Source organism: Jaculus jaculus, chromosome 9 (genome assembly GCF_020740685.1).
Source record: "Jaculus jaculus isolate mJacJac1 chromosome 9, mJacJac1.mat.Y.cur, whole genome shotgun sequence".
Taxonomy (NCBI): domain Eukaryota; kingdom Metazoa; phylum Chordata; class Mammalia; order Rodentia; family Dipodidae; genus Jaculus; species Jaculus jaculus.
In genome coordinates this window covers 107,459,996-107,485,942 of record NC_059110.1, presented here as the reverse complement: position 1 = coordinate 107,485,942, position 25,947 = coordinate 107,459,996, and the positions used below count along the sequence as shown (strand labels likewise).

Sequence of the window (25,947 nt, the reverse complement as noted above, 5' to 3'; positions counted from 1 at the left end):
GGAGTCCTACCCTTCCTTTGGCTCTTACAGTCTTTCCACCACCTCTTCTGCATTAGACCCTGAGCCTTGGGAGGTGTGATCGAGATATTACTCAGTACTCCAGTCACTTCTTTCCAGCACTATGATACCTTCTGAGTCATTCCAAGGTCATTGCCATCTGAAAAGAAAAGATTTTCTACCAAAAGTGAGAGTAGCATTAATATAAGGTTATGAATATTAAGAGAAGTGCTTACTGGGCAGTTTGATAAGCATAGTATATACATTTATCCAGACATCAGCAGATGTTACACACCTAGGGCTCATGACTACCCCTGTTATAAGTTTTCAGTATCAGGGATGTATTCCCTCCAATGGAGCAGGCCTCCAGTCCAACTGGAGGGCAGTTGGTTTCCATAATGATAGATGTGCCATTATTGCACCCGTTGGCTCATTTGGCCTGGCTGGCCAATTATAAGGCTTGCAGTGTCCACTGTTGAGTATCTTCTCATTGAACTACATGTAGAATGGCTTCTTTCAGCTTTCTGTCAGCTGGTAGTAGGGTCCTTTTTCCAGATGAGACAAATTGCTCATACTAAGAGAAACAGAGACCCTTGCTTCTCTGAAACCAAATGTCACACTAATAATACTATGCTGAGGTTTGGTCACCTGATGCCTCTGCTGTTTCCCCATTTCTCATGTTGGAATAGTGAGTCATCCTAAGTTTTAGCAATCTAGTATATACCCTTTATAGAGCAAATGATGCTACTTGTGCTCAGCCTTCATTAGGCCCTGTAATGCTGGACAGGTTGTGTGGTTGGGATTAGGAATGGTCTGGAGTGGAGCTGGTCCAGCTTGTTTGCAGTGTACATTCTGGGACAGGAAACTGATGAACATCATCCCTCTTGGGTGCATATGGGCAGCTTTGCAAGGGTAGTTCTAGGCCTCCCTGGTTTTTCTCCTATGCAGAGCAGTTGCCAAATCAAATTATGTTGATGTGTTCGATGACAGGATCAAGCAGCAGACCACTTACCCATAGTCTTTATCCCTTTTGTTTGCTTCTGACCTTTGGGAATCTAATAAAAGCATTAGATGTTTTGAAATATACTTAGGCAAATATACGCACAAATTTGTGTACAAATTGCCTTTGAAGTCCTTTCTTGGTTTGAAAACCAACCCTTAGTGAGAAAGCAGTCCTCAGTCAGATCTCCAGCTAGTTCTTGGAGTATGTTCAGATGCCACGAACCAACCCCAGAGAGTGCAGTGAAATAATAAGGCCTGGATCACATGGCTCTTAGTATTTGCTTCCTCCCACCCCAGGGGCCTTGCGGGTGGCACAAGCATAAATGTAGAGTTTGTATGTCATGATAACAACATTGCTAAGTAATAGGATGTGAGGGCTGGAGAGATGGCTCAGTGGTTAAACATACTCGTTTGCAAAGCCTGATGGCCCTGGTTTGATTCCCCAGTCCCCATGTAAAGCCATATGTTCAAAATGGCACATGCATCTGGAGTTTGCAGTGGCAGGAGGTCCTGGCATGCCCACATTCTTTCTCTAAAATAAATAATTTAAAAATAACAAGGTATGGTGATGCACACCTTTATCCCAGCACGCTGGAGGCAGCAGTAGGGGGATTTTTGTGAGGTCAAGGCCACCCTAAGATTACAGTGAATTCCAGGTCCGCCTGAGCTAGAGTGAGACCCTACCTCGAAAAAAAAAAAGAAAAGGTAATAATAATAAGATGTGATATGTTCTAGAAATTGGACCTCAACTAGCTTTAAAAATACTTTCTCTATTTGAGAGAGAGAGAAAGAGGCAGAGAGAGAGAGAAAACGGGTGCGCCAGGACCTCTAGCCACTGAAAACAAACTCGACACACGCGCCACCTTGTGCATCTGGCTTACATTGGTCCTGGGGAATTGAACCTGGGTCCTTAGGCTTCACAGGGAAGCACTTTAACCTCTAAGCCATCTTCAGCCCTCAACTAGCTTTTTAAAAAATATTTTTATTACTTATTTATTTAATTTATTGTGAGTGTTTCAGGACCTCTTGCTGCTGCAAAGTAGACACATGCACCACTTTGTGCATCTTGCTCTACGTGGGCAGTGAGGAATGAATTGAACCCAGGTCATCAGGATTTGCAACCATGTGCCTTTAACCACTGAGCCATTTCTTTAGCCCTCAACTGGTTTTTGCTTCACAAACTGGTGACCACAAACTTGTGTATGGTTACTTCTTCCAGACTTCCCTGCTGATGGGGGTAGTATAATTACTTACTTCCTTTGTGGGACCTTCAACAATGCCAATGAATGTCACCACGCAGGAAACAGGGACTGGACTGCTGGTGTTGAAAAATGGCCCTGGAGCTGAAGCATCAGTTTGCCTCTTGTGCAGTGCCTTCATATACTGGTCGTGCTGCCACCATTTGAGGGCCTGGTGCCCAGAAGTAGAGAAAATAACCTGTGTGCTGTTGACTGTTTTGGCTCCATGTCTCCTCCGAAGTGTTCTTGTGAACTATAAACACCTTTATCCTTGACAAGTCCCGTTCACTCCAGGAAGTCATTCTTTGTTCCTCACCACGTATATTTCTGCTCACCTCACAGTTACACTGCTCAGAAACATACATTCATATCCAACGCATAGAGAACTATGCTAGAAAGCTGGGCATGGTGGCACACACCTTTAATCCCAGCACTTGGGAGGCAAAGGTAGGAAGATCACCATGAGTTCAAGGCCACCCTGAGATTGCATAGTGAGTTCCAAATCAGACTGGGTAGAGTGAGACCCTACCTCAAAACACACACACACACACACACACACACACACACACACACACACACACACACGAAAAAAAGAAGCAGGATGGGGGCCATGGGGGTTCATGCCTTTAATCCCAGGGTGTAGGAGGTAGAGGTAAGAGGCTTGCTGTGAGTTGGGGGCCAGTTTGGGACTACAGACAGTTCCAGGTTAGCCTGGGCTAGAGTGAGACCCTACCTTGAGGGGGAAAAAAAAGATTAAAGAGTTATTAGCTGGGCACGGTGGTACACACCTTTAGTTCCCGCACTCAGGAAGCAGAGGTAGGAGGATTTTCATGAGTTCAAGGCCACCCTGAAACTACAGGTTAGCCTGAGCTAGAGTGAGACCCTACCTCATAAAACAAAAACAAGGAACTGGAGAGATGGCTTAGTGGTTAAGGTGCTTGCCTGCAAAGTCAAAGGACCTTGGTTTGATTCCCCAGGACCCACATAATCCAGATGCGTAACGTGGCGCATATGTCTGGAGTTCTTTTGCAGTGGCTGGAGGCCCTGGAGCACCCATTCTTTCCCTCCCTCCCTCCCTCCCTCTCTCTCCCCTTTCTCTCTGTCAAATAAATAAAAATTTAAAAAACAAACAAAAGTTGTGAGCTGGAGAAATGGCTTAGCAGTGAAGGCATTTGCCTGTGAAGCCCAAGGACCCAGGCTCGATTCCCCAGTACTCATGTAAAGCCAGATGCACAGTGGCGCATGCTTTTGGACTTTGTTTGCAATGGCTGGGAAGGCGCAGGCGTGCCCATTCTCTCTTTCTCTATGCTTGCAAATAATGGACTTGGGCAGTGTCATCTTGCCCTCTGCCCTGCACCCAAGAGGAAACCGCTTGTTGGTAGCTTGTTTATTCACCCTACTATGTGCTGGGCCCAAGGATACAGATTATGAGGCCCACTCCTGATGCTCACTGACAATAGGAGTCTGGGTGTGAGGGAGGGCAGGGTCACCCCACTTGATGAGGTGAGAACAATGCAGTTGCGCACCACTGGTACAGATGCCAAGAGTCCTAGAAGAAACACATTGGGTTTGGTGCAGGTCTAAGACAGGAGACCGGACAGAGCTGGCCTGTGTCTGCTCAGCCTTGACATCCGGGGAAGAAAGGGGCGAGGTGTCTCTGGGGAAGCGTCCTCTGGGGTTCACTCTGAACTTTGGTTGTCGTCCTCTGAGCCTGGGGAGAGTGCTGTGTGTGGCTGCTGGTCAGAGTCTGGTCGGCTTCCCCCGCCCTGGAGGCCTCATCTGGCCACCGCTCCAGGTCCTGCGGGCCCTTCGGATGCCTCCTTTCTGTAGGTATCTGGAGTGGCAGAGTTACAAGCTCACCTGCTTCATCTTCCATTATTCTATCCATTATTGTATTATCAGTATTCCATTACTCTGTCATAAAACTTCCCAGTCAACCCTTGATCATCTTTCCTACAGAAGGCAAAATAGTATCTGAAAGGCCTGCTGGGGACACAGAGGTGCCACAGACCAGACAACTGGAGACACACAGCTTTTAGTTCTGTGTGGCTTTGGCCAAACTGCTTTCCATCTCTCCAAAATTCCTCCGGGCTCACTCCACTTGTGGAGGGGCATTCATTCTTCTTTGATATGGGTTTGCCTTGGATAGAATGACTCAAATACCTTGAGAAATATCAGGAGGAAATGGAGGTCAGTCGTGCCCCAATGGCCAATGTTCTGTTTGGGGCTGGTGTGTCCAGAGGTCAGGCACAAGGGAACATAGCTTGGAGCTCAGCTTGACCAGCATCTGACCACTGGGGACCCCGCTGACCTTCCTTTTGTGCTGGCTCACTGGGTTCTTGGACCCGTTTTCCCCATCTTGAATCATTTACTTTCACACCTGGCCTTAACATCACTTTTGTCAGTTCCTGACGGGGTATGTTAGCTACTAAGTTCTCAGAATGCCCTTTCCTGAGGGGTGGTGGGAGGCTGCTCACTTAATGACAGTTAATGAAGACAGAGACTTTAAGGGCCTGACCTAAGGATGACTAGGACTTTGCAGATGCATGCTTCCACTGGGCCTGAGGGACAACGGGGCGAGAAAGGGCATCAACAGCCCCCTCCCCCACCATGAGCTCTCCATGTGACAGTTTGTGGGAGTCTGCTTTGTCTGAAGGCGGCATTACCACGATGCATTCGACATCTTGTAGAGGCTCTTGCCTACCTTTGTGGACAGTTCTCTCCCACTGAGGAGGTCCTGGACTGTTTGTCCCAGCTGATACTCTGGTGAAAAAGAGAGAAGGAATAAAGGGGCAGTAAAGGAAGGCTGTCTTGGGATTGGGGGAAAGAAAGACAGACACACAGGGGCAGAGCTGTCATTACTCTCATCTTGGAAATTGAGGGAACAATCTGGATTGGTTCATTCATTCATGGACTCCCTCCCTGATCCCTTCCTTGTCTTTTCTCCTTGCACCAACACTTCCCATGTGCAGAAACTGGGCTGCATGTTTGGGATATGGAGAGTTGCAGATCTTCCCATGGGAGGTTTCCACACTTGGAACACCAGCCTTGTGACCCAGCAGGACAGCACAGTTTAGTGTGCCAAGGAGAGCAGTGTGCCCAGTCCATGGAGACAAGCTGTCTGCAGGGCAGGCCATCACATGTTGGGAAGAGAGCCAGAGGTGGGGCTGTGAAGTCAGTTGAGGCCCTAAAGGGGATGAGGGGCCGAGCCTCATTTTCATAGCACTCAGAGGTCATGAGAACAGGTGTGTTTCCTTTAGTGGTTTTTTTTTTTTTTTTTCCTTCCTAACTGGTTCTTGCTATGTAGCTAGAACTTGTGATCCTCCCACCTCTACCCTCCAAGTGCTAGACAGTGCAACCACTACCAGCTCTTTTGGTTCCATTCTTCCCTTTCTACGGAAAGGCCTAAGCAAAGCAGTGGCTACTCAGACCCGATTCTCAGATCCTCCTGGGGCAGGCAGGGTATCACAGCTCTGAGTGTTCTTACTTCCTGGGTTGATTCACTTCCTTAACTTCAGACTGTGGATAGGGATAAATGTGCAGCTTTGGCAGAAATACACTGAGCCTGGTCTCCTACTTCTGCAAGGCACTCCCTAGACATACATAGCCCACCCAGTAGGAAAGCAACCAGAAAATCCATCAATGTGGCAGAGCCTCACTGCCCCACCCTCTGGCGGTAAGGCAGTGCCAACCAGGCATGGTCCTGTCCAGCATCTCTACCCTTTGCTGAGTTGTTAGTGGCCAGGACAGAGTGCCCCTCCCTGAGGAACATGCTAAGGGAGGCCAGAGTAACACTCACCCGTCCTTCCCCCTGGCTGGATTGCAGGTATTCCTAGGGAAAGGAGAAAGAAGGAATGAAAACTGTACTGCTTCCTTTGGTGGGGTGGTGCATGTGGGGGGGGGCAGGGTCTTTATGGGTGCTCTAGCCACTCTAACATTGTCAGGTGGCATTGGGAAAGGGCCTGGCTGGAGAAAGTGGAGTGGTCTGCTTCATTTTTTTTTTTTTTTTTTTAGCATTTTCTATGATTATAAAAAAAATCCCATTGTCATTCCCTCCCCCCACCCACTTTCCCCTTTGAAATTCCATTCTCCATCATATTACCTCCCCATCTCAATCATTGTACTTACATATATACAATATCAACCTATTAAGTACCCTCCTCCCTTCCTTTCTCTTCCCTTTATGTCTCCTTTTAAACTTACTGGACTCTGCTACTAAGTATTTTCATTCTCACGCAGAAGCCCAGTCATCTGTAGCTAGGATCCACATATGAAAGAGAACATGTGGCGCTTGGTTTTCTGGGTGCTTCATCTTTTAAAAAACAAACAAACTTGTTTATGGGCTGGAGAGATGGCTTAGTGGTTAAGGCACTTGCCTGAAAAGCCAAAGGATCCAGGTTCAATTCCCCAAGACCCATGTAAGCCAGATGCCCAGGGTGATACATGTGTTTGGAGTTCATTTGCAGTGGCTGGAGGCCCTGGCGCACCCATTCTCTTTCTATCTATCTGCCTCTTTCTCTCTGTCTGTTACTCTCAAATAAATAAATAAAAATAAATAACAAAAACAAAAAAAGCCAGGCATGGTGACAGCACCTTTAACCCCAGCACTCGGGAGGCAGAGGTAGGAGGATCATCATGAGTTTGAAGCCACCCAGAGACTACATAGTGAATTCCAGGTCAGCCTGGACCAGAGTGAGACACTACCTCAGAAAAACAAAAATAATAATAACAAAATAAAATAAAATAAACTTATTTATTTAAGAGAGAGACAGAGGCAAATAGAAAATGGGAGTATCAGGGCCTTCAGCTACTGCAAACTAACTCCAGACGTATGCACCACCTTGTGCATCTTACTTACATGGGCCCTAGGGAATCGAACCTGGGTCCTTTAGCTTTGCAGGCAAGTGCCTTAACCACTATGCTATTTCTTCAGTCCTCATTTTTTTTTTTTTTTTTTGAGGTAGGGCCTCACTCTGCTCAGGCTGACCTGGAATTAACTATGTGGTCTCAGGGTGGCCTCAAACTCACGATGATCCTCGACCTCTGCCTCCCGAGTGCTGGGATTAAAGGCGTGCGCCACCATGCCCGGCCAGCCCTCATCTTTTTTTAATTAACATTTTTGTTTATTTGCAAGCTGAGAGACACAGAGAATAAAGCAGGTGCATAGTGGCACTTGCATCTCGTGTTTGTCTGGAGTGGCCCTGGTGAGTCTACATACACACAAACACACACACAGAGAAAAATTAAAAAAAAAAAGTTAAGAAAATAACTGCAAGCCTAAAATTTGGCCACCCAGGCCAAATGAGCCAACAGGTGCAATAGTGGCATGTCTGTTACAGGGGAAACCAAACATACTCTAATTGGACTGGAGACCAGCTTCATGGGAGGGAATACGTCCCTGATACTGAAAACCTACAACAGGGGCAGTCATGAGCCCTAGGGACGTAATGTCTGCTGCTATCTGGCTAAATGTATATACTATGCCCACCAAAGCGCCCAGTACACACTTCTCTTAATATTTATACCCATATATTAAGACAACTCTTTCTTTTGGTTAGAGAAGCTTCTCTTTTCAGATGGCAGTGATCTTGGGATGACTTAGAAGGCACCATGGTGCTGAGAAGTGACAGAGGAGTGCTCAGTACTGAAATATTTCTATAACACCTTCCAAAGTTCAGGGTCCATTGCGGAAATTGTGGAAGTGGTGGAAAGGATGTAGAGCCAAAGGAAAGGTAGAACTGCTTACAACGTGCTCCTCCAGAAACAAAATGGCCTGGATATCCATGACCTCACTGTGCCTGACACTACCTACACAAGACCACCATAATAGGAGGAAAAGATGATGACATCCAAATACAAGACTGATTGAGATGGGGAGGGGATATGATGGAGAGTGGAATTTCAAAGGGGAGAGTAGGGGGAAGGAATTACCATGGGATATTGTTTACAATTATGAAAGTTGTCAATAAAAAAAATAATTAAGGGCAGGAGGGATGGCTTAGTAGTTAAGGCATTTGCCTGCAAAGCCAAAGGACTCAGGTTCAATTCCCCAGGACCCATGTTAGACAGCTGCACAATGGGAGTGCATGTGTCTGGAGTTTGTTTGCAATGGCTGGAGACCTGGTGCACCCATTCTCTCTCTCTCTCTCTCCCACTTTCTCTGTCAAATAAATATATATTTTTTTGTTTTTTCAAGGTAGGGTTTCACTTTCATCCAGGCTGACCTAGAATTCACTCTGTATTCTCAGATTGGCCTCGAACTCACGGCAATCCTCCTACTTTTGCCTCCTGAGTGCTGAGATTAAAGACGTGCACCACCATGCCCGGCAATAAAAATATTTTTAAAAATAATAAATTTAAAAAATATAATGCTCCATTTGGTGTCCTGAGGGGTCAAGGCTTCCTTGTTGAGAGCACCTTCAATTACACAGTTATATTGTTTGAGCCACACAGAACTGACTGGAAAGTTTAGCCCCTGGCTTTGCTTATATCTAGATGCTGCTGTGTAGTGTCACACTGGTCCTCAAAAATCACCCATTTATAGAACACCAAGGCAGTGTGCAAAGCGTTGGCCTCACTCCTAGGGTGACCCAACAGCTCCCTATACCTGTTGCCAGTCATCACTCATGCTCCCCAAAGCTTTCCAAGTGGATGATTGATAGGGACCAGCGCCCCCCCCCCCCGCCCCTACCGACTCCATCACATGAATGACCCCTACTGAGTAACGGACAGCTCTGGGCATTAACTCACGGCCCCTGCTTGCTGCGGCAGACTCTGCAGGAAACCACTCCTGCCTGTCACTCACCGCCCACTTGCTTCCCCATCAGCCCAAAGAACTGGCGCGTCTTGCTCCTCTTCGCCTCCTGCAGTTGCAGCTGAATGCTAGGGACAGCGATTCCCTGCAGAAGTGGAGATTAGCGTTAGAGCATGTGGGCTGGGAGGTTGGCAAGGAGACAGAAGAGAGCCAAGACCATGTCAGCAACAGTTTGTTTTACTCCATTCTGCCCCTAATGACTAGTTAGGACAGAGATGTAACTCGGTGGGTAGAGAGCTTGCTTAGCATGTACACAGCCTTCAGTTCAGTCCCCAGCACCTCATAAACTGAGCGTGGTGGTGCCTGCCTGAGATCCCAAATGGATACCGAAGGATCAGAAGTTCAAGCTTACCATCAGCTGTATAATGAGTTCAAGACCAACCTGAGATACATAGGCCCCTGTCCCAAAACAGTGAATAATGGCAAAAAACACACAAACAAGAAAAGCCCCAACAGCTAACATTTCATCTGCTGTTCTCCTGACACTTCCTGAGCACTTTAGTAATTTGCTAATTCTCACCCAAACCCCATGACAACCATTTTACAGATTTTCACAGAGATGAGATAATATGTCCAAGGTTACTCAGCTAAAAAAGAAATGGAGTCAGAACTTGACCCCAAGATACCTGGGTCAAAAAGTGATCTCTCAGACGGGCGTGGTGGCACATGCCTTTAATCCCAGCACTGGGGAGGTAGAGATAAGAGGATCGCCGTGAGTTCAAGGCCACCCTGAGATTACACAGTAACTTCCAGGTCAGCCTGAGCTAAAGTGAGACCCTACCTCAAAAAACCAAAAAAAAAAAAAGTGACCTCTCGAACATTCCACTGATAAGTGTGTGTGTGTGTGTGTGTGTGTGTGTGTATGTGTATTGCTCATGGAAGTCAAAGGACAACTTTGGTGTTGACCCTTGCCTTCTACCTTTTTCTGAGGCAGGATTTCTTGATATTCATGTCCTCACTCACCATGTGATTTTCCTGTCTGTTTCCCTTCCTGGCAAGTACCTTAGCTGCTAAGCCATCCCTCCAGCCCTAATTAATTTATTTTTGAGATAGGATCTCACTGTAGTCCAGGCTGACCTGGAACTCACTCTGTAGACCCAGGATGGCCTCAAACTCACAGCAATCCTCCTAACTCTACCTCACAAATGCTGGGATTAAAGGCACTACCATGCCCGGCTTCACCTTATTATTATTTTTTAAAATTAAAAAAATTACTTTTATTTATTAATTGGAGAGAGAGAGAGAGAGAGATAATAGGCCCACCAGGACCTCTAGCCCCTGCAAATGAACTCCAGGTGCATGCACCACCATGTGCATCTGTCTTATGTGAGATCTGAAGAATTGAAACTGGGCCCTTAGGCTTCACAGGCAAGTACCTTAACCACTAAACCACCTCTCCAGCCCATATTTTTAATTTTTTTCATATTTTATTTTTATTTATTTATTTGAGAAAGAAAGGGCAGGGGAGGGGTAGGGGAGAACAGGCACACCAGAGCCTCTAGCCACTGAAAACGAACTCCAGACGCATGCGCCATCTATGCGGGTCCTGGTCCTTAGGCTTTGCAGGCAAGTGCCTTAACCACTAAGCCATCTCTTCAGCCCCCAGCTTGTTTTTTGAGACAGGGTCTCTTGCTGAACTGGGAACTCACCAATTTAGCTAGATCAAGTAGCCAGCGAGCCCCAGGGATCGTCCTGTCTCTGCCTCCCTGGCACTGGTGTAAGTTCCACCACTGGCTGAGCTATTTTACATGGATATCAGAGGCGGAACCTCGGGTTTTTGTGCTTGTGTTGCAAGCACTTTATCTACTGAGCCATCGCCTCAGACCCAGAAAAAAAATTTTAATTTTTTTTTGGTCATTTTTTATTTATTTATTTGAGAGCGACAGACACAGACAGAAAGACAGATAGAGGGAGAGAGAGAGAATGGGCGCGCCAGGGCTTCCAGCCTCTGCAAACGAACTCCAGACGCGTGCACCCCCTTGTGCATCTGGCTAACGTGGGACCTGGGGAACCGAGCCTTGAACCGGGGTCCTTAGGCTTCACAGGCAAGCGCTTAACCGCTAAGCCATCTCTCCAGCCCCAGAAAAAAAATTTTAAGGATGTTGTTCATACAGAAGGGGTTGACCCAGCATTCAAACACCAGAGCATGGGCTCTGCTCCATCTCAGGAAATGTTTCCAACACAGACAGGAAAGGCGGTGCCACTGAACTTGGGGACAATGAGGTGGCCAGGGGGATTGCTTTGCTCCCCTTGCCCCAAGCACTTTCCCCACTGTGCTAGATTTACTCTCCCTAGAACCGGGCCTCCCAGGAGGAGACTCACATAGAGCTTGGCTGGAGCTACTGCCCTAGGGAAAAACTTTTAATCCTTGAGCTGTCAGCAAACATCCTTCCTCAAGGGCTGTGGTCTGAAATTCTCACTCTTCTCCTCCCTCTGTGACCCTGGCCAAAGCCATTTCCCTCTGTGATCCTGGGCCCTGAAAGCCTTTGGGGTGGGGGTGAGGGTGTCCTTTTTCTAACAGTCTTGGAATAGGTAGGGACAGGAAGGGACCACCTTTTCCAGCCAGACTGAAGGTGGGTCTCAGCCCTGGAGTGAGGCAAGTGCCAGCCGGAGGCTGGGAGCTGGGGGTGGATAGATGGGGGCTCTTTGCTTAGGGCCAGTGTGTAAGGGAAATGGGGAGTAATGGAGGCACCCCACACAAGCTGCTACTGCTTGTCTTGTCCCAGCTTTCCGGATCGTGAGTGGATTGTTTTCTAAAGCCTTGGACTAATTCAGTCTCCCAATCTGTCTCCTCCCTGGAACGTCAGTGGCTAGAGCAGCTGTCTCCGGCTGGAGACGCCCAGCCTGGCCAGAAACCAGAGAAGTCTCTTTGGAGATTTAGACCCATTTCTGAAAAGCTCATGAACACCACTTTGTCTTGGTAAAAGGCAGCCTTCAAGTGCAAAGCAGAGGGAATGGTCCTTTAAATAGAGCTGACCCTTCTCCCACCTATTGGGTTTCTGCTGGGGTGAGAAATAGGGGTTAGGAGTACGGGAAGCCCTCCAGAGCTCAAAGCCCTGGGTGTGGGGTGGGTGGCTCTGCTCACCCTGTGTGGAGGTGCTTAGCCAGCGCAAGCTCTGGTCCGCTAGCCTGGGCTCTCCTCCTTATCGCAAGGCCTGCGCTGTGGAGGCAGAGGGCCGCTGCTTGCAGGTAGAAGCCTGAGCCAGCAGCTCTGGATGGTTTCTGGTGACGCTTCCCTGTGGCTGCCTCCAGCGCTTGCCGTCACCCGGCAGGGCTTCCCGAACCTCCCCCCATCTGGCACTGACTCCAAAAACAAAAAGAAATACATCAAAGCTCAAGGAAGAGCTCATGGCCATCTTCCCACTCCCCTCCTCTTGAGGTGAGGAAACTGAGGTCAAGAGCAGCAAGCGTCAGTGGAGAAGCTGAGACTTGAGTCCAGGTCTTCTCCCAGGCCTTCTCCCACTGCTCGCATTTGTACTGCCGAAGCAGAGCGGCCCTCCCGCCCACACCCCACCTCACGCACAGCTGTCTATGCCTGTCTCTCCCCGAGGTCCCAATACTAGGAGTGTCCAGGATCTCGTGTGGCTCACAGCCAAGGCCAGCTGAGTGTGCTCACCATCTTGGACAGAGCAGTAGACTCCTGTGTACTGGAATCCCCGCTCTGCTGGCCCCTCTCTCTGGTCTGGCTGAGAGCTTCAAGGTCAGGATCTTTGCCTAGGTCAGTTATGAGATCTCAGGGTACAGTTGGACAGAGTGTCTCCCATGCTGGGGTTACAACTTTTAAATTTATTCCTAGTAGGCAGCATTTGGCGGGGGAGGTGGGGGGCGGATAGTGGAGGCAACCACAGTCAAACCAGGACTTGTCTGGGGCAAAGGTTTCTCTCCATGTGGGACAGTGATTTGCTCCAAGGAGATCCTTTTGAAAGGAAATGTTGAAACATCTCAGGTGTACAGCAAGCGAATCAGAGTTTGGGCAAGGAGTGTTTGAGGCTGTGTGTCTTACACAGCCTCTTTGACCTCTCTGGGCCTTACTTTCTTTGTCTATGAAATGGGGATCGTAAAAGTGGTTTCCCTGTGAGGTTGGAATGAGTTCATGTTTATAAAGCAGTCAGTACCAGAGACATAAGAATTAAATTAGCATCTATGGGACTGGAGAGATGGCTCAGTGGTTAAGGCGCATTCCTGCAAAGCGTAATGACCCAGGCTCAATTATCCAGTACCCACATAAGGCCAGGTGCACAAAGTGGTGCATACATCTGGAGTTCGTTGGCAGTGGCTAGGGACCCTGGCCTAGTTCTCTCTCTGCTGTGCATAGTGGCTCATGCCTTTGATCTCAGCACTCGGGAGGCAGAGATAGGAGGATCTCTCTGAGTTCAAGGCTTGAGAATACATGGTGAATTCCAGGTCAGTCTGGGCTAGAGTGAGACCCTACCTCATACACACACACACAAAAAAAAGGTGGGGGTAAGGGGGCTGGAGAGATGGCTCAGTGGTTAAGGTGCTTGCTTGCAAAGCCTAACAATCTGGGTTTGATTCCTCAGTACCCATGTGAACCAAATGCCCATGGTGGTGCATGTGTCTGGAGTTCGTGTGCAGTGACTACTTATGTTCATTCCAGGGCTAGAGGCCCTGACATGCCCCTCCTCTTTCTGCTTGCAAATAAAAATATTAAAATTTTAAAAAAGCCTATTCTCTCCCTCTATCTACCTCTTCCTCTCTCTCTCAAATAAATACACAATAAAATTAGGGGGCTGGGCCGGGTGTGGTGGTGCACATCTTTAATCCCAGCACTCAAGAGGCAAAGGTAGGAGGATTGCAATGAGTTCAAGGCCACCCAGAGACTATTGAGTGAATTCCAGATCAGCTTGAGCTAGAGTGAGACCCTACCTCGAAAAATCAGAAAAAAAAATTAGGGGGTTGGAATGATGGCTTAGTGGTTAAGGTGCTTGCCTGCAAAACCTAAGGACCCAGATTCGATTCTCCAGGACCCACATAAGCCAGTTGCACAAGGTGGCACATGCTTCTGGAGATCATTTGCAGTGGTTGGATGTCCTGGTGTGCCCATTCTGTCCCTCTCTCTCTGCCCCTTTCTCTCTCTCTCAAATAAAAAAAAGAGTTAAAAAATTAAAAATGCTTAAGGGGCTGGAGAGATAGCTTAGCAGTTAAGACACTTGCTGGCGAAACCTAAGGACCCAGGTTCAATTCCCCATTACCCAGGTAAGCCAGATGCACAAGGTAAAAAGTTAAAAAACTGGGCTGGAGAGATGGCTTAGCGGTTAAGCGCTTGCCTGTGAAGCCTAAGGACCCTGGTTCGAGGCTCGGTTCCCCAGGTCCCACGTTATGCACAAGGGGGCGCACGCATCTGGAGTTCGTTTGCAGAGGCTGGAAGCCCTGGTGCACCCATTCTCTCTCTCTCCCTCTATCTGTCTTTCTCTCTGTGTCTGTCGCTCTCAAATAAATAAATAAATAAATAAATAAATAAATAAATAAATAATCTCTTTCTCATTTAAAAAAAAAGTTTAAAAACTAAAAAGGAAGTGTACACACACGCGAACACACACACACACACACAGAATTGGTTCTCACAACAACAAATCACATGCTCCTCTGGTGGTTGGCCAGCCTGAGCCACTTGACCTTGACCTTCCCGCAGAGTCACCAGCCTGCCTTCCAGGGGGAGGCATACAGCCTGGTGTCCTGGAAGCCCCAGGAAAGATCTTCTAACCCTCCGCCGTGGGTTACCCTCTCCCAACGATACCTCCAGTGCGACCGCAACCCAGGGCTCTGCTTCTGTGCTGGGTGCCCGTTCCTTTCCACGGCCCCCTGCTGCGGTGCGCACCGACAGCCCCATCAGGAGAAGCAGGAAGAGGCTGGGCGGCATGGTGAGCAAGCACCCCTCTGTCGGGGAACCCCCGCGGTCCCCTCTCCACCTGATGCTACCTCCGTCAGCAGGCTCGGGTCCCCTCGGGACTGCTTGAGGAGAGGTGGGGAGGCCCTGGTCCTCTCTAAGCCTTGCAACTCCTCAGCTTCCCTCCTGCCACTAACCAACCCTACCTCTGCACCACTTCGTGTGACTGCCTTGTTCCCTGGTAGGAAGGGCCAGTGACACCAGGAGCTCAGCCCGCCCCGTGGCCACCCTCAACATCTGATCCCAGGGCTTAACACTGATGCAACACCTGCCCTTCCTTTGGCTGGGCTCCCTCCGGTGACAGGTGCAAATGGCCCAGTGTATGGGGCCTGGAGGTAGTTCCCCAGGCAACTCCCAGGAGACCAGCTCAGGCTGGGAACAGGGAGAGAGGGCTATATGGTTCCTCCCTTCCTGTACTGTCCCCAGAATGGAGCCAGCATCCTGCTACCCGTGGCCCACTCCTACCTCAAGGTCCCTCTTCCTCCCACTCTCCCCATCAGTCGTCCCTGGGTGTGCTTTCACTGCTCGCCACCGTAGAAGGGCTGCTGGTGCTTAAAGCAACAGGGCTTCTGGGCTGGAGGGATGGCTTAGTGGTAAAGGCACTTGCCTGCAAAGCCAAAAGACCCAGGTTCGATTCCCCAGGACCCATGTAAGCCACATGCACAAGGGGTGCACCCATCTGGAGTTCCTTTGCAGTGGCTAGGGGCCCTGGCACGCCCATTCTCTCCCTCCCTACCTATTTCTGTAACTATTTTTCAAATAAATAAAAATTTAAAAAGGGGGGGGGCTTCCTATACACAGAAACTAGGATTTGCAAGAAAATTGGCCTCCAACCCCAAGTGTCAGCCATTGGCCATAAGCAACTGGAGTTTAGCACTGTTGCTAAAATGATCTTTCTAAATCCTGGATGTCACCATTTCCCCTGCTTACAGCCTTCCATGAATCCCAAGTTCCTGAGCATGGCATTCAGACCTAGTCCCCTTCTGTTCAGCTCTTCCCTCTGGCCTGCCCATCCATCCATCCATCCATCCATCCATCCAAAACAAGGGCCCTGTAGTCAGAGGCCTGGATTCCACTGAATAGCTATGTGACCTCTGGCCATTAGTTAACCTTTGTAAATCTTAGGACCCCTCCCCCCAACCCGAGTGAATAATGGCACTCTGCGAAGGCCAGGATGAGAGGAGATAATGCATGCGGGAAACTACCGTGTGGAATGGTAGTAAATATTTAATGACCAGAAACTATTATTATTGTTACTATTATTGGCACTGAGGCGGGAAGATGACAAAGACACTGTTCCTGCCTAAAGTGTCACCCAGTCCATGAGACCTCTGGCTGTCAGAAAATGAAGTCCTCTTTGGCATGAGCCAGCATAGAGACATGAGCCAGGGCCGGGCATGTATTCCCCTCCCCCCCCACAGCCCTTCCGATAGGCCGCACCACGTGCTTCTGGGACAAGGGCATGACTTCCCGCCCTCATGGTTCTCTTTCCGTGGTTGCCTCTGCCTGGACCTCCCTTTCCACCTGGCAGACTTCCACTCATCCTCGAACTTTGGTTCTGCATATGCTTACTCCTGGCTAGAAATTTTTCCGTCTTTACTCTTATCTCCAGCAAAGAAAAATTTGGCCCCTTTCCCATGGTCTCGCACATACATCTTCATGGGTTGGTGGGAGAGGTTGTTTACCGGGCCAGGGTGATGCTGAGGCACTGTGATCCCCCGACAGCACAGACTGGGCCTGGCACGGGGGCGCACGACTGCACCCCCGGAGGAGGGCGCTTGGCTTCGGTCTCCTAAGTAGGACAGCCAGGCTCAGGGACGCTGTGCTAGTCAGGCCCCGGGTGGTGAGGGGTGTGCTGAGAGCCGTCTGGGAGGGTGTGTGAAGTGAGTGCTTGGCACACGCCCAGTAGGTCCTTAACAGACTTGTGGTCGCTTTTTTTTTTTTTTTTTTTTGTTTATCGAGGTAGGGTTTTACTCTGGCTCAGGCTGACCTGGAATTCACTATGTAGTCTCAGGGTGGCCTCGAACTCACAGCGATCCTCCTACCTCTGCCTCCCTAGTGCTGGGATTAAAGGCATGTGCCACCACCACGCCCGGCTTGTGTTCACTCTTGTGTGAGTGTGGAGAGTTTGTTCAGTGAGTGTGAAGTTTGGAGAATGCCAGGATGTGCTAAAATTACAGGGTTCGTGGCCTGTGTCACTTCCAGCACTGCAGCCTCAGAGGCAGTCACCCGGGTTCCACTCAACTCTCCCAAGGGAAGACCATCGAATACCTCCAGCCTTTCTTTCAGGTTTCTATTGCAGGGAAATGTCTTTTTTTTTTGTTAAATTAAAAAAATAATTTATTTATTTGACAGAAAGAGACAGAGTCTGGGTATGCCAGGTCCTCCTGCAGCTGCAAATAACTCCAGATGCATGGGTCACTTTGTGCATCTGGCTTACATGAGTACCTGGGAATTGAACTCAGACTTTGCAAGCAAGTGCTTTAACTGCTGAGCCATCTCTCCAGACCAAGGAAGTTGTTTTTTTTTTTTTTGTCCCTAGACACTGAGGCAGATCTGGTTTGTTCTAGGTCACTCAGAGAAGAATGACACGCTGGGATGGAGGCCTTCACAGCACGGACCTCCTCCTCCTGGGGGAGATGAGTGTCCCCTGTAGTTGCAAATGGGGTGCTGACAATCTCCGTCCCTAAAGAATTTCTGGGCCTCAGTTTCTCTATCTGCCCCTTCAGGGGTAAGACAAAGAATCCATTAATTCCTGTAGGAAAAAAAATCCCTCAGCAGTGCCTCACATGGGGGAGGGGGGACTCCTCCGGGCCCAGGCTCCTCCGTGCGTGGGGCAGGATGTGGTGGGCGTACCGCGGGGACAAGTCAGGAGGCCCTGGGCAGAAGCAAGGGCAGTGGGGAAGAAGAAAGAAACCCCCCCAAGTCCGGAAGGCAGGCAGGACACAGGCTGGAAACCACGGCTATTTGCAGTGTCGCCCTCGACTGCGGTCAGGCTGAGGCTGGCAAGCCTTGTGGTCTGGCCGGCCGCCCTGAGCGGTGCCCTTGACCACCGGGGCACGGCCCTGGGTCCGTGCTCCCGGCTTCGCTTCGCCCTCGCAGGTGGCGGCTGGGCTAGGGTGCCAGAGCCAGAGGCAGGACCAAGCCCCCGGGGGGGGACAGCCAGGCGAGCGATCGTGGGCTGGGGGGCGACCCCCAGGCCAGCTGCGTAGGGCTAGATCAGGCTCTTCCGGCTTCGATGTCGGACGGGCTCGGGTGTCCGTAGGACCACGTGGTGAGCCGAGCCCGTGGGCAGGTTCCAGTTTCCGTGTGACCTGTGGTGGGCGGGGCCTGGGCAGGTTCGTGTGGGATTAGGACCACGTGGCAGGCGGGGTCCGGGCAGGTGGAGGTTTGAGTCATTCCTCGTGGCGGGCGGGGCTTGGGTAGGTTTGTGTTCGGGTCCAGGTTAGGATCCCCCAGGTGGGTAGACTCAGGTGGGACCCCCTTGATGGGTAGGTTCGGGCTTGGTCTCCACGGACGGGAGTGGGGGGGCGGGGTCGGTGGGTTGGGGGCGAGCAGCGCCCTCTAGCGGCCAAGGCGTGCAGGTTCCGCTTCGGAACGACCCGCGGTGGGCGGGCCGGGGGCGGCCGGGGGTGGCGGTCTGGCCGCAGGGTGGGTCGCGGCCGCCCGAGAGGCTTGCTGGGCGCCGGGTGGGCGCGCAGGATTGCTAAAGGCTGCGGTTTGGCTAGGATTGCGGAGCCGAGAAGAAAAGGGCGCGGGAGGGAAGGCTGAAAAACAAAACAAAACCAAAAAAAAAAAAAAAAGCAGAGGGAGTAGAGGGAAACACGAGATCACGAGGGCGGGCTGCGGGCAGGAAGCCGACGCTTCCGAGCGCCTACTAGACCCAAAGGACGGGGGTGGGGCTGGGAGCCCCCCCATTGCACAGGACGGCCACGGGGGAGCCGAGCGCTGGGGGTGGCAGAGTCGAGATTCGAACTTAGATCGCGCACCTCGGTCGCGAATTGGCAGGGCTGGGAGGGGCTCCGGGGAAGGGGCTCGTTGCCTCGCAGGGACCCTGGAGCGGAGGCGCAGCCATCAGGGCTGCATCCTTCCACCTAGATGACGCCGCTGGGCCCTTATCTCTTTCCCACGCCCTTCCAGCGCCCCCGTGCGGCAGCGTCCGAGCGCTTCGTCGTCCCCGCCTGGACCGCCGTGCAGACGGGATGCTGGCAGGCCGGGAGGGGCGAGCTGGGCCTTGATGGTTGTCCCTTGCCTAGAGGGACAGAACATAAAGGAGGGGAGGGAGGGCCAGGGCTGCCAGCCCTAGGGTTCTAGCATTGACCGGTTTTTCGAGGTTGGGTCTCATTCGAGCTCAGGCTGACCTGGAATTCACTATGTAGTCTCAGGGTGGCCCCAAACTCACCGGATCCTCCTACCTGTGCCTCCCAGGTGCTGGGATTAAAGGCATGCGCCACCAAGCCCCGCTTGTTGTTCAGTTTTGAGAAGGATCAAGACAGTCTCTTATACCTACCAGCTCTGCCCCCATCAAGCCTAGTCCAGGGGTCCCATTAGTAACCTTATTTAGGCAAGTTACTGAACCACTCTGAATTTCCCTTACTGTAGCCATTGCTGTCAGATGGAAATAAGAAGTCAAAAATGGCCATCACACTTGTAATCCCAGTGCCTACGAGGCTGAGGCAGGAAGATCAAGAGTTTGATACCAGCCTTGGCCACTTTGTGAGATCCTTTCTCAAAACAAACCAAAAAAGATGGGGTGGTAATACAGTGCTCATGTCAACGGTTGTATAAAAGAATTCCGTGCAGCTTTTCGCATGCAGTCGACACGTAATAAGTGGCAGCAGTTATTATTGCCATAAATCGTATAATTAAATGACAACATCCATTCACGTTCCCTGGGAAAGCCCAGATTACAGAAAGTCATCTGGGGCATTCCCTGATGTTTCACCATCAACTTGTTTCCTAAGGATAGGAACTGGTTACCTGCCTGGAGCCCCCTGTCTTCTGTGTGGGGTCCCCTCCCTAGATAACATCCAGCAACCCAGGCCTTAGGGTGGGCTCAGAAACATTAGTGGAGGCCAGGGGAGGCTGTGTGAGGTCCCTTGTTGGGAGTCCTGGATTCCAGCCTTAACCCTCACCCTAAATGGGCGCCAAGGAGCCTCCCCGGAGTGCCCACCTCTCTCTGTCAATGCCTGTGGGCAGTAAAGGCACCAGTCTGATCCCATTAGTGTGGGAAAAGAAGCTCATGGGTAAAATTGGCCCCCTCTTTGAGTGAGTGCAGGAGGAGAATGAGTGGCTAATTGAAAATATATTTATAATTCACTGTCCTTGGTCTACCAAGTGGAGCCTCTGGTCCCACTGTCTGTAGAACAGCTTGTAGCTCAAGTCTGAGAAAACACCAGAGCCCGTGGCAAGGAGACAGTGCCGAGTGTGTGTGTGTGTGTGTGTGTGTGTGTGTGTGTAACCTGGTCAGCTGGAATCCAGGGGTACCTGGTGCTGATCTTTCAGGACTCTGCTGTCCTGCTGTCCCTCATCACTTCCAGGACACCTGAGCCCTTGCAGTGGGTGGGGACATCTGTGGGTGAGATGCTCCCTCCTGGTCTCTCTCTGGAGCAGCCCAGCTCTTCTGGGGTCTGTGAGAGCAGCGGGTAGAGGAGGAGAGGTTGGGTGTGGGGAAGGAGGAACTCTAGATCCCCTTGGCCCAGTGGGTGAGCACTCCAGCAGGAGCAGAGGTGGCTGTAGAAGGCCAAGTCGGGATACCCTTGGGGTCCCTCGGCCTTCAGGTCTGGAGCTGGGATCTGGGTTTTGCCACTCCTAGGGAGTCTGACTTTTCTTTCTGCAGTGCCAACCCTGCAGATGCCACAGCCGTGTTTCACACTCCATGGCTGCCTAGCACCAAGCATGTCCCCTTTGGGACCTTACAGTCTACATGCTTTCTCCCTGTGTTGCCCTTGAGCATGCTGGGTAAGCAGGCAGGTACTCTACCACTGAGTGGCAGCTCCAGCTCCCATTTTTTCTTCATATATCTAGACATCTATATTTATGTCTCTCTCTCTCTCTCTCTTCCTCCCTCTCTCATATATATATGTATGTATGTATATGTATACACACACACACACACATACACACACATACACATATGCTTGGCAGATGGCCACACAAGCATAGAGACCTGAGTTCAGATCTTAGCCCCTCCTTAAAATGTTGAGTTTGTAAACCAGGTGTGGTGGTGCATGCCTTTAATCCCAGCACTTGGAAGGCAGAGGTAGGAGGATCACCGTGAGTTGAGGCCAGCTTGAGACTCCATAGTGAATTCCAGGTCAGCCTGAGCTACAGTGAGACCCTACCTTGAAAACCAAACCAAACCAAAACAAAACAAAAAAAGGTTGAGTGTGGTGGCACACACCTGCAATCCCAGTGCCAGGGAGGCTGAGGAAGAAGGATCCCTAGGGCTGGCTGGCTAGCTTGTGTAGTTTAACCAGTGATCTCAGTTTGGAGAGAAATCCTTTCTCAAAAATAAGGTAAGCTGGGCATGGTGACATACACCTTTATTCCAAGCACTTGGGAGGCCGAGGTAGGGGGATTGATGTGAGTTTGAGGCCAGCCTGACATTACATAGTGAATTCCAGGTCAGCCTGGGCAAGAGTGAGACCCTTCCTGGGAGTGGGGGGGAACTTCCCTCAAGCTGGTCCTCTCTGCTCTTTTCGCCATTTCCCTGGGGAAAGTCCCTCTCTTTGGGACTCATCTGTAAAATGGACTGATTTGTCAAAAGCAAAGATGAGCAGGGTGGGTTGGACATACCTTTGGGAGCGTTGTGTGGCGGGCGGTGAGTGGAGATGGAGTGGAGAGGCGAGGGCGAGTCTGTGCTGCTTGCACCGTTGTAAGATGACCCTCGCAGACGGAGACTGCATGAGGCTGCCTCCCTGCGGTAGAAGATGGAGGCTGAAATCCAGCCTTTGACTTTGACAAACCCACCAAGCCTTGCACTGCTATTTCCCGGTTCCGGGGGGGCGGGGGGGCTTGGTACTGAGGGCCCCAGTTTCCAGGGACAGAAGTTTTTAACATCAGGGCAGAACCCCAATGATGATCATGGAACTCAACCTGTCAGAGCTCATCTCGTCCCTAAGAGGTGACTTCTGAGCCTGATGGAGATGTCTGTGGCTGGGAATGGAGGCATTAGGTAAATGTAAAGTGAGTCACAGCCCCAGAAAGCTTACACAAGACTGGGGGAGGGGAAAGGGTAAGGCAGACACGTTCCTGTAGCTCTGGCTGCCATCTTGGTTTGAGTGTTCAGTCAAGGCTTTCCGGGGAGACTGTCTGGTAGCACACCTGCACCCCAGCTCTGGCTGGAGGCCGCGGCAACAGGATGGCTGAGCGCAGCACAGCCGACCCTTTTATTTGGGGGGAGGGTCAAGGTAGGATCTTGCTCTAGTCCAGGCTGACCTGGAATTCACTATATAGTTTCAGGGTGGCCTTGAACCCACAGAAATCCTCCTATCTCTGCCTCCTGAGTGCTGGGATTAAAGGCGTGTGCCACCACACCTGGCTAAATATTTTATTTATTTATGAGCAAGAGAGAAAGACAGGAGAGGGAGCGCCAGAGTCTTGTCACTGCAAATGAACTTCAAGCATATGCGCCACTTTGTGCATCGGGTTTTAAAATTTTTTATTTTATTTATTTTTTGGTTTTTTGAGGTAGGGTCTCACTCAAGCCCAGGCTGACCTGGAATTCACTAAGGAGTCTCAGGGTGGCCTCGAACTTACAGCAATCCTCCTACCTCTGCCTCCCGAGTGCTGAGATTAAAGGCGTGCACCACCACGCCCGGCCATATTTTTAAAAATATTTTATTTTCATTTATTTATTTGACAGAGAAAGAGGGAGAGAGAGAGAGGATGAATGGATGCACCAGAGCCTCCAGCCATTGCAAATGAACTCCAGATACATGTACCACCTTGTGCATCTGGCTTACATGGGCCCTGGGGAATTGAACCTAGGTCCTTTGGCTTTGAAGGCAAGTGCCTTAACCGCTAAATCATCCCTCCAGCCCTGTGCATCTGTTTTTTTAAATTTATTTATTCATTTATGGGGGTGGGTGAGAAAGAGGAAGTGAGCACACCAGGGCCTCCAGTCACTGCAAACAAACTTCAGATGCACATGCAGTCCTGTACATCTGGCTTACATGGGTCCTGGGGAATTGAACCTGGAGCCTTTGGCTCTGCAGGCAAGTGCCCAAACTGCTAAGTCATCTCTCCAGCCCTGCATCTGGTTTTATGTGGGTATTGGAGAATTGAATCTGGGCTGTCAGGTTTTGTAAGCATCTTTAACCACTGAGCCATCTCCCCAGCCCACAAACAAGGATTATTTATTGATTGATTTAAAACATTTTTATTAACAACTTCCATGATTGTAAAGAATATCCCATGGTATGCCCTCCCCCCCCCTCCCCCGCTTTCCCCGGGCCGTGGGTCTTCGGCACTGTGGTGAAGCTTTGTCCCCACTGTGGTGCGTGCATGGGGAGTGGGGCTTCTGCTGGAAGCAGGAGGGGCTGGAAACAGGTTTTAGGTCACCGGAGGAGCCCAGGATGACCTGGGATGGGCCTGGGAGAGGTAAATGCTGGGCTGGAGATGAGAGGGTGGGACTTGACAGCACAGGATGTCCCTGGTCTTGGGCCTGGGGGGCAGGAGAGGGAAGGCTTTGGGCTGGGGAGACGGAGAGAAGATTCAACTGGGTAGGGGCGCTCTTACTTCAGGCACTTTCATAATTTGAATTGCCTGTGACTGTTCCAAGGGGAGATGCCAGGAGATGCTTGGGGCTCAGGGACCAAGGCGTGGACTTAAAAGACTCCATTGCGTGGGGCTAGCGAACTCGGGGGGAGGGGCCAAAAGCCATAAGGAATGTGTGAATGGTGGAATATTACATGACAGTGAGTGATGCTGGATGATTACATATATTGATGTGCATACAACTCAAAATGTGGAGTAAAAAGCAATATATACAAGATATACTATGATTCCATCTACACAGAATTTGAAAGCATGAAAGACATTATAAACATATTATAGGGCTGGAGAGATGGTTTAGCAGTAAAGGTGCTTGCCTGCAAGGCTAAAGGACTCTGGTTGGATTCCCCAGGATCCACATAAGCCAGATACACAAGGTGGTGCATGCATTTGGAGTTCATTTGCAGTGGCTGAAGGCCCTGGTGTGCCTATTCTCTCTCTCTCTCTCTCTAATTAAAAAAAAATATAAATACATACATACATACATACACATAAAATATGAAATATTTTTATGTTTTTATTATTTTTTATTTGTTTTATTCTATCTATCTATCTATTTATTTATTTTGGTTTTTCAAGGTAGGGTCTCACTCTAGCCCAGGCTGACCTGGAATTCACTATGGAGTCTCAGGGCGGCCTCAAACTCACAGCGATCCTCCTACACTGGCCTCCCAAGTGCAATTTTTTTTAATTAAAAAGATATGTTTATTTATTTATGAGAGAGAGAGAGAACCGGCACACCAGGGCCTCTAGCCACTGCAAATGAACTCCAGACACACGTGCCACTTTGTGTAGTTAGCTTTACGTGTGTACAGAGGAATAGAATCTGGGTCCTAAGATTGTAGGCAAGTGCCTGAACCGCTGAACCATCTTTCCAGCCCTCCTCCACCCTTTTTTTGTTTTTTTGAGGTAGGGTCTCTCTCTAGCCCAGGCTGACCTGGAACTCACTCTGGAGTCTCAAGCTGGCCATGGCTGGTGTATGAAATGCTTCTGAGAATAATTGACCAGTGTGGGAGGGAGCTTATCTATGGAGCATGAGGAGGGAAGGGGACAGGCCACTGAGTTCCGTTTTCTTCGTAAGGATGCGTCTGTGAAGCTAAGGACTGTGGTCTGGTTTGTTTTTCTTCCAGCTGCACATTTTGATGTGCTTGTACGGAGCAAACGAAGGCTGGGAGAGAAATCTGAGAGCACGAGGTGGGGAGGCTTGGGATTTGCTCAGGGGCTGCAGAGAGCTTGCATTGCATGCCCGAGACCCTGTGTTCAATGCCTCGTACCACAGAAGAGAATGAGGAGAGATGTGAGAGAGCCTTGTTGGAGGGTTTTGGGGGCTGACAGCGGCCCTAACCATCCAGCACAGTTGAAAGGGTAGTTGGCCCTGAGGCAGGGGGATGGCCATGCGGACTTTCCTATAGGAGTCAGTGAGTCTCGAGCACCCAGGGGCGGGGGTGGGCGAGGGCAGTGTTGAGGCTTGAAGACTCAAGGAGGCCAAAGCCAAACCCCAGTGCCTGGGCATGGAGAGTGGGTGGTACCTAGGCTTGGCAGGCAGAAGGCTGAAAGATGCAGTGCCAAGCTGGGCAGAGGGGCTGCCAGGGTGGAAGATCAGAGGGTGGATGGGGGAGCCGGGCACTGTCAGGGCTTGAAGCAGGAGGCCGCTGGGGGTGGCGAGCTGGGGATCGGTACTGCTAGGGGGAGGCAAGGAGGAAGCAAGCATTGCCAAGTGAGCAATGGGAAGCAGTTGGTGCCAGCTTAGTGTTGGGGGCAGGGCCAGGGGCCAGGAGGAGGCAGCTTTGGGCCTAATCTCTCCCCAGGTCCCCTTTGGCTGTTCAGTTTTGCAACATGCCTCTGCTGCTGACTTGGAGGATCCTGGCATTCCCAGGGCAAGGGTTCTGCTGACCCCTTCAGGGGTCTGTCCTGCCAAGGGGTCAGAGTCACAGCTCTGGGAGGCCCTAGTGTTTGTTCTCATTTATGTACCAAGGTAACAAAACGCAGAGAATTGCAGTCATTGGCTAAGGTGTGTGTTGGGGGCCGGGGGAGGGGGGACGGAAACAACGACAATACATGTGTTGTGGAAGTGACCAAAGTCCAGGTTTTGCAGAATCTAAAACCCTGAGGGCCTCTCTGGTAATTTCTGTACAGCTGGGGACAGCCTTGTCAAGGATGGGAGGATTGACCCAGGCAAAGCCACCCAGTGAGTATTGTGACAGGACCTG

General features: G+C 50.4%; 1 protein-coding gene across 1 annotated transcript; it reads right to left on the bottom strand.

Annotated features, from left to right (window-relative positions):
- Positions 1–4,899: 4,899 nt before the first annotated feature.
- Positions 4,900–14,932, bottom strand: Tac4 (tachykinin precursor 4). Its single transcript, XM_012948104.2, has 4 exons — positions 14,810–14,932; positions 9,043–9,136; positions 6,037–6,069; positions 4,900–5,000 (listed from the first exon to the last, which is right to left on the bottom strand). Exons 1-4 carry the CDS (start codon positions 14,930–14,932, stop codon positions 4,900–4,902), a joined length of 351 nt encoding a protein of 116 aa, XP_012803558.2.
- Positions 14,933–25,947: the final 11,015 nt, after the last annotated feature.